Consider the following 13,399-nt stretch of genomic DNA (forward strand, 5'->3'; position numbering starts at 1 on the left):
ATTAATTAGATTAATATTTAATTAATTATAATTAAGCTTTCTTCTTTATAGCCCTTCTACTCCCTTCCTTTAATACTTTGACGAACTCAAGCGCTAGAGAAAAGATCTTGACACAAAAATCCAAGCAAGAAGAGCAGAGAGATTATAGAGGGAAATTTCTTTGTAAAAAACCAATATATTACTTCAGTAATTAATATTAATGAGTAACATTGTGAACTAGAATTCAGATTTTGGTTATATAATTTTAAAGTTTTGATGGTATTAATTTGCTTCTTAACGGGAATATATTCACATCAAGAGGAAATGAGGGGATGTTTTTAATTACTACTGTTTTTCTGTCTGTTTAATGGGTTTAGTGGGTTTTGTTGGTTGGCTGGTTTTTAATTCAGTTGCAATTACAAAATGGCTAGAGCTAATTCTTACATTCAGTTACCAAAAGGTATCCTGCATGTAGGATACCATTTGGAATACCTATTGCATCAGGAACCACATTTTCAAAAGTGGACCCTATAGTTGTAAGTCTAAATTTGTGTGTAAAATGTTGCTGCTTATGTTTTTGTGTGCCATAATATATGGATTTGCCTGTCCAAGCTCCATTTTACATACTGAAGTACCTTGTACAGGTCAATCAGTGTTTTTGTGCAACACACTGTAGTGATAAGTTTGAGGCCACTTTGGAAATTTAGCCTGAATCATTCCAAGAGCTTGATAATTTTCTGCAGATCAAGAGCACAGGTATCTCACATCAGGTATATTTGGTTAGAGGATACGGAAAAGGAGAGTGCTGCCACCATAGAATTATCTACAGAGCTGATGAGAGTAGGGGACAGAGGGAACAATTGTACTGGGCCCTGAGCTCAGGGGAGCCCCCAAAGTCTCTGTAACATCTGTGTAAATAAAGTGAAATTGGAGAGGGGCGGGACCCAAGCGAAAACGATATACTGGGGCCCCAAATTTCTGTCAAGGGGTGAGCTCGCTGCTACTATGTGGAATCCCCTGTCTGGATGCTCCATGGACATGGAATTCCCATAGGAGTTTTTCCATGCTGGAAGGGGAGGGATAGGAGCTCTTGTTTGTAGCATTCTTCTCTCCATAGACAGTGGATATCCCAGAAAGTATCTCACTTATATTAATGCTATCAACGCAACTTTAATTCAGGCTCTGTACCTCTCCTGAGTGGAATGTTTTGCACAGGTACTAATGTAGATAGCTACCAGGGGTAAAAGGAGCCAGAAAAGCAGTCTGGAGGGTCTGTCCCCTCAGGACTAGGCTAGACTTCTCTGAATACTGTGGGTCTCGGTGGAGTTGGGAGACAGCACCTCCTCTCATCCTTTGAGGATCCTAAATCCTCTTCCCGTTGGGAGAGTTTTAAGGAAACTCTGTTAGATTTCCCAAATGCAGCGTCCTGACTCTTCTAAAGCCTTCTCCTTGTTATTTCTGTGGGTGGGTACAGTTTTGTTCCAAATTAGTAAAGTGACTAATTTGTTTTTAAAGCTATTTTATAATTGCACAGGATCTGTCCAAGGTTAACGTTATTATTCCATCATGCCCTTCTCAATGGGTCTGATGGGATGAAACTGCCTACTATGCTAGTACTTACTCTGTAAAAATGCTACTGTGAAATGATAGATTATTTTTATAGACAATGGGGTAAAATTTTAGCTGGAATAAAAATACTAGAAAATGAGCATTTACACACTTTTTACAAGTAGTGAGCCTGCCAAATCTCTCTCTAATTGTTCCGGAGGTTTGGAATGAAGAAATATCATTAAAGATGAACAATATGAGTTCTACTGCAATTTCTGTAGTAATCCCCAGACTTGTTTTCTTTATGTCATGAAAGTTTTAGAAACATAAACAGTACTGAATTGCCACTGGTACTGAATAATATGGCTTTTATTGTTGCCTGGGCTCTTCAATATATTCAAGAAAATAATTTAATTCATTTTATTAAACATAAGGTTACTAAAGAAGACCATGATCAAGTCAGTTAAAATTTCTCACTATCCTTAATTTATTAGTAAATTCAATATATTTTATTTAAGCAGAATCATATATACTGTATATTAACTTTTCCAGGCAATCTTTACTCAGCACCGAAAGGCCAGATGTATGGGAATTGTAAAAAATCAGGATATGCATAAAAACTGTTCAAGTGCATAAAGCAGCCCCATCTGGAAGACATCTAACAGAAATGAAGTTGTACAAAACCATTCCATTGATAATAAAGCTAATTTTTATGGGTCTGACAAGTATGTAATTATGTTCAGTGGTGCTTTTCAGATTTTATCACAGTCAATAAACCGCAGTGGTAATTTCATTCCCATTTGACATATTTACATGGAAACATTTGATTGGAGGAATTAGTAACCCTGAAAGCCTTGATAGATATGTTTTAATGATCTGTGACCTCCGCAGTCCCTCATCTGTTTATTGTTGCAACAGGCGAGAAGTCGTTCCTGTGTGACCTTTGTGGCTTTGCCGGCGGGACGCGTCATGCCCTCACTAAGCATCGGCGGCAGCACACAGGTCGGTAAAGTTGTCTTTACCCTTTGGTATATTCTCTATAGCAAGGGAGTATCATTCAGACTGGGGAATAAAGCAAGTCAAATAGCACTTTACAGCACAAAATAATATATTGGTTCATTGTTTGCTTTCACTTTTTCATTTTTGTAAAATCTGTACGCCCAGGCTGTATATCAGATGCTATGAGTTTGAGTAATCTTCATTTTAATTTTAAAGCAAGATAAAATTGTAAAGATCAGGTGTCTTTTTTTTTTTAATTTATGCTAAGTACAGTAACGACTTTTTTTTAAAGGCCCAAATAGATTACACGCTGCCTGAAGCTTTTGCAAGAATCTGCCTGAGGATCCCTTGGTCCTATTCATTTAGATGAATCCATTATTTTGGACTGAGACATAGTTCAAAGCCAGTGTTGTTTCAGTTGCCCTTTTGCAGTTTTAAGATGGTTTGTAATTAATAGATGCAACTTAAAGAGGTACCACATGGCTTGCATGTAAAGCAGGATTTCTCTTTCAAACTGGTAAAGCTTTCATATCACCTGGTTATAAAAATTTAATATCAGATAAAATTAAATTGGGTCTCTGCTTCAGAAGACTTTAAAAAAAGTATAAGTTTTAAACATTTATAAAACCATTTTACCTTAATTGTGTTTTTTAGTAGTTCACTGTGTTTGATTATTTGAGTAGGTTTTGTTCAAACAGATGCAGAAGCATCACTGTTATATTTATATTAGTGACTTGCATGAGGATAATAAAATATCATCAAGAAGAATAGTGTGTGTTTAAGTCACTATTGTCGAATGTACACTGGACAGAAATTGCTAACAAATGCATGGTTCTAATGGTTGCATTGTGAATTTTCCATGGATTTTGTATTGTGGGGATTTTGTATTGTGGCACTGTGTAGAATAATCCGATTCAGGACGTTCGCCGTCTTAGAGCAGAATTTCCCTGATAGCACTTACTCTGCTTTCCTGGGGATCCTGAAGCCGTATACTCACAGCCATGATGTCAGATTATTCAACCAAGTCTGGATGGAGGGAAGTGCGATGTTCACACAAAGGTGGGGCTTTCAGAGATTGACTGCCAACATCATGAAGTAAATTTGTTATAAAGATAAATGTACAAGGCCACGTTCTCTAGTCACAGCTATTCATTTTCACTGAAGTCAATGGGGTTGTCATTTCTGGGAATTAACTTCTGTGGTAGCAAAAAATTTACATATGTGAGAGGTACTCCCTCATTCATTTCCCACTTACTACAGGATGTTTATATATTTAAAGTATTTAAGATGATGCATTTAGAAAATTTTACACTATATTCTGTCAATGTGTTACTGTGTCAGTGTATCTAAATTTTAGCAGGAGCATAGTAACTGCTGTAGTTAAAGTCATGTGCTTCCATTCTAACTCCCAATTCTCAATTCCTGATAACTTTCTAAAATGTTCTCTGATTGGGCTGGAATTTACAAAGCCTGATCTCTTCTTGAACATTTATATTATATAATCGCATAAGCAGAAACAATTCAGGAATTTTAGAAGAGGAAAGCTGGGGAAAAAACTGCATTACCATCCTTAACTTTGCCTCTTGTGTGAATGCAGATACTATTTCTCAAATAATGCAAGATAATAGCAACCATATTTTTGCAGCCTTTTCTATAGTTATGTAGTATCTTGCAGTATTGCGTAGTACTCTGCGTTTGTTGCACAGAGTTCATTAAATTCATTTATGTGAAATATGTAACAGCACTTCAGTAATAGAGCTAACATATAGACCACTTACAGACCAAGTATGCAGCTAAAGTTACCTTCATAGTTAGCTGCCTCATTTTCTTCATTATGCATTCTGCAAAATATGTAGTATCTGGGTGCTGATAAAATTATTGGTCAGAATAGAAAAGGTATTATATCAAGTTCCTAAGTTAATGAAGATATATCTGACCAGTATAATACTGAAAGTATTGTATATAAAAACTTACAGAAAATATTTTACAAATTCTACACATATTCATCCCGAGCTACAGAAAAAAGGTAAGTCATTATATAATATTTTTAGAGAAGTAAAATATGATCAAAAAATTAAAAACAGTGTCTCAGACCCTCAGAGGTAAATTTGTGTAGCTCTGTTGAAGTCACTGGACAAAGTTTAAGTCAATGGAGCTGCATCAGTTTAAGCCAGCTGAGGGTCTGGTCCTATAGACTATTGTATACACACAAGAGGAAGAGCTAGCGCTGCACATGCAACGTAAACTTTTTAATTTATTGAGTTTTGAGTACTTAACCATGCAACCATAACCTTCTCTTAAGTTATTTGTAATAGATTTATTACATTATGATGGCTAAACACATTAGCCAAACTTTCCTACCATAGATGCCTAAAGGTAGGCACCTGAATCTTTCTTTAGGGAACTGAATAAAAATACCCTGATTTTCAGACATCTTGACCATTAGCAGTTTTCAGTGATTTCAGGGAGAGTTTTAGGTAGCAACTTCGCCGAAAATCAGGCCATTTGTATTGTGTCCTAATATATATTTAGATGCCTAAAGTTAGGTTGAAAATATTGGCCATTATAAACAGGTTTGGTCCCAGTGAAACACTTTAAATGCAATTTATTTGCTGGATGGCATCTGCCCTCCTCATGCCACCCTGGTGGAGGCTTCCTTGGTATGATCTCAGGCATTGGAGGTTATAGATCATGAAGCTTGCATCCAGCAGGCATAAGTTTATATTTTATGTCAGGATTGGAGGCTCGTTATTACTTTGCTATTAACTTTATACTATACAGGACAGTATCTCAGAGACAGAAGGATCTATCTTCTGGGCATTTATCTGCCTCTGTGGGACAAACAATCGGAGATGATTCTTTAGCAGAAAAATTATCTGTGTCTTCTATTTGTTTCAAAGAAAATGGCCCAATATGCCTTTTGTTGGTGTTCTTTTACTTACGCAGATTCCACAATATTCTTGTCCATTGCACAGCTTTATCTCAGTGCTTAGCCACGTGCACCACTCTTTATATCTATATTTCCCTTGTGCATCCCTTTGACACCGTTTTCTCTGCACAGAGAATGCCCAAGAAAATTACAATACGTTTTGAAAGGGATTGGAATCAAAAATGGTCTAAATGGCGTAAATAATTCCCTGCCATTATATAAACTGTCTCGGAGGGTGACACAAAACATCTCCCTATCCAAGATTTATTTTTATAACCTGTCAGAGACCCTTGATTCAAGGGCAAAGGAGAAAATCCTCACATGTAGTTGAGGTGTCTTGACCACTTTAATAAGCTTCCTGTTCTCCCAGCCTCCAGGCATAAGGTGTCTTAGTATCCAGGAGGAATGTTCAGAATATCTGACAGATACCTGACACAGAGGAGGACTGGCTCTCGGACCTGAGAGCGCCTTACCACTTAGCCCTTCATTCTCTTGCTTCTGATGCTTCTTATTCTGTTCCTCCTCTTGGGAACAGAATTGGGCCGGACCGTGCACTTACACTGAGAAATACCAGGCTCTGTAAATAGTTCCATTTTCTTCATGGGAATTACTTGCAGAGGAAAGTACTACTCAACTTGAGTATAGGATTCTGGCCCTTTGTCACTCAGAGGGCAAAACATCTTCCTCAGAAGTCAGTTTGGCAAACAGAGGATGCTACCCATCACAGAATTGTTTATATTTTTAAAATGAGAACGAAAAGGGAATTAAAAAATATGTTCATGTTAAACAGGAAAGAAATATAATTAATCTCAAGAGGCGGTAAATGTATGCTTTCCACTTTCACTAGCATGGTGCATTGCCACACAGATTTGGCATAGATATGCTCAGTTGCACAGTGCCACGCATGTCAGTTCTGAGAGAGGGGAAAATTTCAACCCAGAAATGGTATCATTTTCTTACTAAAGAAGTCTGCAACCTCTGATTTGTTGGTTGACATCTCTATTCTATGGTAAAAAAAAAGTATCTAGTTAGTAAGTATACTGCTTCTCTGTACAGTATGGTCTTTGAATGTAAAATGGACTATGGCTTTCACTGACTTTGACTTAATAAGGGGATGCCATGAGTCTCCCTGGTGATCCACCAAGAGCTTTTCCGGCAGTTCTACAGTGGATTAGCATACAAAGTTCTGTAATGTGCTTCATCAGCTACATAAAGACTAATGGCCTCATTTTTTGGAAGTGCTGAGCATCCCTGCTTCTGACTTAAGGCAATGAGAACTACAGGTGCTCATTACCTCTGAAGTTCAAGCCATAGTCTTTTCCACTGTAAAGAGACCTTATTAGAATGATGCCTCTGTCCTTGTTGAACACTTATTGAACAAAGAAATACATTTTATGTGTTATCAGAAACTGGATCAAAAAGCCAAGTCAGTGTCTTTAAACAGCTTTTGCTGGCTGACACAAAGCAGGACACTGATTTAATGTGGTAAATAGAGCCCACCTCACTGGGTTGCAGTAATGTTTATGAAGTAATGTCAATGAGTTGGAGGGGAGGTTTCCATCCCACCAATTGTCATGGATTCCCCCTGAGCCAATGCTGTTTACTCTCACTTTGTGCAATTGGGAGAATCTGTCCTCAAGGGAGACATGAAAGTGATATTACAACTTTTAGTGACAGCCTGTGTATAAAATTAGTTTCCATTAGGGCTGTCAAACAATTAAAAATAAGTCACAATTAATCGCAAGATATAAAAAAAATAGTGATGATTAATTGCAGTTTTAATTACACGATTAAACAATAGAATACCAGTTTAAACTTCTTATAAATATTTTTGGATGTTTGTCTACATTTTCCAAATATATTGATTTAAATTACAGCACAGAATATGAAGTGTACAGTGCTTACTTTGTATTATTATTTTTATTACAAATATTTGAACTGTAAAAAGATAAACAAAAGAAATAGTATTTTTCAATTTACCTCATAAAAGTACTGTAGTGGAATCTATCATGAAAGTGCAACTTATAAATGTAGATTTTTAATTTTTTTTACATAACTGGATTCTAAAACAAAACAATATAAAACTTTAGAACTTACAAGTCAAAGCATGAAGGGGCATACGAATATTTAGCGTATCTGGCATGTAAATACTTTGCAACACCGGCTACAACAGTGCCATGTGAATGCCTGTTCTCACTTTCAGGTGACATTGTAAAAAAGAAGCGGACAGCGTTATCTCCCATAAATGTAAACAAACTTGTTTGTTTTAGGGATTGGCTGAACAAGAAATAGGACTGAGTGAACTATTTTTTTAATCTAGCTAATTTGTTTTGTGTTAATTGCATGCATTAACTGTGATTAATTGACATATGCTACTTTTGTAATTTCAGTAAAGTACACCACCGTAGTAGAGTAATTGGGGATGGTACCCTTATTGTTTATGGCAGCTCCTGAACTTATTGCAAAGCCTAAGCAGTTTGTGTTTTTGTTCAAATGTTTTCATGAATTTTTGAAGATGGTGACTTACACTTTTCACATAGATCACTGTTTGTATGATCAGTTCCATTTGCTCATTTCAATCTTGTACTTCTCAAGACATTTATAGGTCAATGTAATAAAGAAAGAAAATTTAATAATGTATGTATTTTTATCCAGTTGAGTGACTCACTTTGTGTTTCTATTTCTCATGTGAACTGCTCTTTGACTTTAATGTGCAGTTACATTACTTGGCATTGAATTAAATGTATAATGTATCCTCTTCCCACACCCAAGCTAAAAAAACGTGGAATTCTATGTAAGGTATAGCACAGTAAGTATTGTGCTGTTTCATTAAATGGTTATTTTTCATTTCCATTTAAGTCATTAGGAGAGTGTGAAACTTAATTACAGCAGACTTTCAGTGATAGATAAGGGTTGAAATCTAGGTGTCTTAAACTTTCTCATACTGTGGACCGTATTTTACAAGAAGGATTGTCTCATGGCCTTTTTCCTCTCTCATTCATGAACACACAGACCGTGCATCCCCATCACAATCACAGTTTGCAGTCAAATAACAGCTCTGTAGCAATTACTGCAATTTCTCTTTTGGAAAAATGTGTTAGGAAAGTATGTATGAAATTTTTGGATGTCTTTTATACAATAAGGGATGATTCTTGTTTTCTCAGTTCTTTGTATGTAACAGTGACCATCTACTAGTGGCAAATAGGCTGTCTCTGTTTCAAGCTGTTTTTGCAGGCCTTTGGACTCCTCTTCACAGTGAAAAGCCTGATCAATTGTAGAAGCGGCTGGAAATCAGGAACATGACTAGCAGACCATAGTTTGGGTTGTCCACTTGGTTCGAACATGATAATTTGATAACAGAACTTTAAAATATATGGTCTATAGTAATTATTTAGGGCTCTGTTTGCACGCGGAGCCCTAAATAATACGATAGGGATGAGACCTTTTCCACCTTGTTAACACTATGTGTGTTTTGTTAAAGGCGTTTCCATAATAGCATTTTAAAAGTTTTAAAGTTCATTCACCTCAAAGCTGGATCAGCAACAGCATATTCCCATACCCATAAGTACTGTGTGTAGTCTGTAAACAAAAAATAATTCAAGCATTCTTAATCAAGAATCATGCCCTTACTGTTTATTATTATTGTATTATTTTAGTAATGATTAAAATCATTTATATATTGTCATAAATTTACAATGCAGTTTATGAGTGCAGAAAGGTATGCTCTGCATCCCAAAGAGCTTACGGTCAAAAGAGACACTGTATGAAGAACAGCTTGTATTTAGGAAAGGGAGCATTTGAACGTTATTTGTGAAAAGAAGATGATAGGACAGAGGACACCTAGAGGATAAGAAGAAGGGGACTATTTTAGACGTAAACTAAGAGTGGGAGAAAGACATGGAGCAGACAAGGAAAGGGTTAGGAAAAGTGTAAGGAGTGGGAAGAGGAAATAAAAGCTGAGATTTAGGTGGGACAAGATCACATATAGAGGCTTGAAGATGAAGCCAATCAAGAAACATAAGGAAAACTGGCCAGAATTGCAGGATAGGAAGAGAACTTTGAATAGAGTGAAATGAGGAGAGCTGAGCAGTGCGGAAAACCAGAGAGAAGGTTATTATAGGTGTGGTTGGTAGCACTGCATATTATTAAGGCTGCCTGACACTTCCCTTTATAAGACCCTGTTTTCAGTTGCTTATAAATTTGCCAAACTTTAGTCATTTAAGCTGAAATTTTCCATGCTGAGTGGCTTAAATGGCTAACTGATACTCAATTCAGAAGTAATTTGGACTCTGGCTAGCTGAAAAACTCATCTCTTTTCCTGTGTGACACATTGACAGTTGTGATTAGACAAAGTACTGGAGATTACAGGCCTTTGGTTCAAGCAAGAGAGGGCTAACAGAGATGTGTCCTTTTGACTTTCTCCCTTGATTTGATGGACCCTGTGTTTGATCACCATTTAGGCTTTCCTGGGCAATCATCTCATTTGTCAGGCTTTTCTGGAGGTTGTAGTTATTAAAGCTAGAGGTGAGGGAGAGGAGAGTAGTTTCTTTGCATGGGCTGGGAAGCTTTCGAAGTATTTTGACCTGTGCAGTCTCCAAATATGTAGCCAAAACAAAAAGTTTCCCAAATTTCCTCTCACTATTTTTAAGCTAAAATTCTGTAAAACTTTCTAGTTGTCTTAGTAATGACAAAAAATGGTAAACTTTGTCTAAGGTGTAAGGGGCAAACCTCAAATCATCAAAATTCCCTCTTGCCCTAACAGTCTGAACAGGAAAATTTCTGATACAAAGTGATAAACCCATCCTCCATTGTAACTGTACGTGTAGCAGAGTGCTGAGTACTCCCTGTTGCGCATCACTCTGCACCATTTCTGCAGCAAATTGGAAACTGAGGCTGCCAGAGGTGTATAAGGATTATAACTGAAAACTCTGGTTGTGACTTCTGTGAATTTCAGGGGGTTGCTTAAATTTGCCATAAAATCCAGTGCTGCCTGTAGCTGGGCACGCCTTTGCTCCTGTCTTCTTGCCACAGACTCCAATAGTTATGCATTCACAGAGCCATTTATTTGAGTTCCCTTCACCATCACCACTACAGTACCTGTGCAAGAGTCCATTTACAACATCTCCTGTGCTTCCGTCCCCCTTCTCAAAACCTGTCAGGAGCAGAGGTCTCTCTTCACTGAGGCCTCTGTGAGACTGGGCTCAGCAAGCCTGCTCCTCTTTCTCCCCTGGCACTTCCTTCCTTCGTTTCTTTGTCTGTCTGGACTGATTATCTAATTACCTCAGTTGGCTTTCTTCAGGGGAACTAACTGGTGTCTGAGGCTATGTCTACACTACAAAATTAGGTTGTAATTAGGTTATAGAAATTAGGCTGAAATTAGGTTGTAGAATTGTAGAAAGTGTTTTTATACAGTCGATTGTGTGTCCCCACACAAATGCTCTCAGTGCATTTAGTCGGCATTAAGTCGGCGCAGTGCGTCCACAATACCGAAGCAACCGTCAGCTTCCGGAAAGTTACACTGTGGGTAGCTATCCCACAGTTCCCGGAGTCTCCGTTACGCATTTGAATTCTGGGTAGAAATCCCAATGCCTGCTGGGGCAAAAACATTGTTGCAGGTGGTTCTGGGTACATATCATCAGGCAACCCCTTCCCTCCCTCTCTCCGTGAAAGCAATGGCAGACAATCGTTTCGCGCCTTTTTTCCTAGGTTACCTATGCAGACGCCATACCATGGCAAGCATGGAGCCCGCTCAGCTCATAGTCACCATATGTCTCGTATGTCTCCTGGGTGCTGGCAGATGTGGTACTGCATTGCTATAAAGCAGCAGCTCATTGCCTTTTGGCAGCAAACAGTGCAGTATGACTGGTAGCCGTCGTCGCCGTATTCCAGGGTGCTCTTTTAGCCGACCTCGGTGAGGGTTGGTCAAGGGCGCTTGGGCAAACATGGGAGTGACTCAGCCAGGTCATTTCCCTTTTAAGTTTCGTCTCATGGCAATTCAGTCCTGTCGGCAGTCCTACTGCACCGTCTTCTAATGAGCAGCCAGGAGACGATGATGGCCAGCAGTCATACTGCACCGTCTGCTGCCAGCAAGATGTATAAAGATAGATGAAGTGGATCAAAACAAGAAATAGACCAGATTTGTTTTATAATCATTTTCTCCTCCCTTCCTCCCTCCCTCCGTGAAATCAACAGCCTGCTAAACCCAGGGTTTTGAGTTCTGTCCTTGAGGGGGCCATTCTGTTTCTCCTTGATGCAAAGCCACCCCCTTTGTTGATTTTAATTTCCTGTAGGCCAACCCTGTAAGCCATGTTATCAGTCACCCTTCCCTCCGTTAGAGCAACGGTGGACAATCGTTTCACGCCTTTTTTCAGTGCAGACGCACCAGCACTGGGAACATGGAGGCCGCTCAGATCACCACGGCAATTATGAGCACTATAAACACCGCGCGCGTTATCCAGCAGGATATACAGAACCATAACCTGCACGAAAAGCGAAACCAGGCAAGGAGGAGGCGACTGCAGCACGGTGACGAGAGTGATGAAGACATGGACATGGACTTCTCACAGAGTACGGGCCCCTGCAATGTGCACTTCATGGTGTCAATTGGGCAGGTTCATGGCGTGGAACGCCGATTCTGGGCCTAGGAAACAATCACAGAGTGGTGGGACCACATAGTGTTGCAGGTCTGGGACGATTCCCAGTGGCTGTGAAACTTTCACATGCATAAGGGCACTTTCATGGAACTTTTTGACTTGCTTTCCCCTGCTCTGAAGCACAAGAATACGAAGATGAGAGCAGCCCTCACAGTTGAGAAGCGAGTGGCGATAGCCCTGTGGAAGCTTGCAATGCTAGACAGCTACCGGTTAGTCGGGAATCAATTTGAAGTGGGCAAATCTAATGTGGGGGCTGCTGTGATGCAAGTAGCCAACGCAATCACTGAGCTGCTGTTATCAAGGGTAGAGACTCTGGGAAATGTGCAGGTCATAATGGATGGCTTTGCTGCAATGGGATTCCCTAACTATGGTGGGGCGATAGATGAAACCCATATCCCTATTTTGGCACCGGAGCAAAGTACATAGTACAAGGTAGTGAGTACATAAACCGAAAGGGGTACTTTTCAATGGTGCTGCAAGCATTGGTGGATCACAAGGGATATTTCACCAACATCAACATGGGATGGCCGGGAAAGGTACATGACGCTCGCATCTTCAGGAACTCTGGTCTGTTTCAACAGCTGCAGCAAGGACTTACTTTCCAGAGCAGAAGATAACCACTGGGGATGTTGAAATGCCTATAGTTATCCTTGGGGACCCAGCCTACCCCTTAATGCCATGGCTTATGAAACCATACACAGGCACCCTGGACAGTAGTCAGGAGCTGTTCAACTATAGGCTGAGTAAGTGCAGAATGGTGGTAGAATGTGCATTTGGGCATTTAAAAAGCACACTGGTGCAGTTTATTGACTCGCTTAGACCTCAGCGAAACCAATATTCCCATTGTTATTACTGCTTGCTGTGCACGCCACAATATCTGTGCGAGTAAGGGGGAGATGTTTATGGCAGGATGGGGTTTATGGCAGCCTTATCGCCGCCTCTCAGGCTTTCCTTGAGTGGGTCCTGTGGGAGGGTACTCCCCGCCCACCCCTCATCCCTGGCAACTTGTTATTGGGCCCCGTGAGCCACCCCAGACCCCTCCCTTCTGCAACCAGAGCTGACTGTGCAAACTGCAGCCAGTTCATTTCCGAACCACACCCAGGACACACCTATGCGAGTTTGTGCTCCATACCTTTCACTTCCTCACCCTCGTGTCCTGTCCCGACACAAAGTGGCGGGCTCTTCTACCACCTGTGGAGGGTGAGGAACCCCGGTGGGCCTGTATTCCACATTTGCTCCCTGGCCTGCCAGGGATATTAGTTGGCTCCTTCATGCAGCTGTGAGCACGGGC

General features: G+C 39.7%; 1 protein-coding gene across 1 annotated transcript in view; it reads left to right on the top strand.

Moving 5' to 3' along the window:
• The window catches only part of ZNF407 (zinc finger protein 407), a 462,307-nt gene that overhangs the window by 272,806 nt on the left and 176,102 nt on the right, over positions 1-13,399 (top strand). The window contains exon 6 of the mRNA XM_084621975.1: positions 2,446-2,529. Within this exon, the coding sequence (XP_084478101.1) occupies positions 2,446-2,529 (84 nt within the window). The remainder of the gene's footprint in view (positions 1-2,445; positions 2,530-13,399) is intronic.

This window comes from Lepidochelys olivacea (assembly GCF_965140295.1).
Source record: "Lepidochelys olivacea isolate rLepOli2 genome assembly, chromosome: 2".
NCBI classification, from domain to species: domain Eukaryota; kingdom Metazoa; phylum Chordata; order Testudines; family Cheloniidae; genus Lepidochelys; species Lepidochelys olivacea.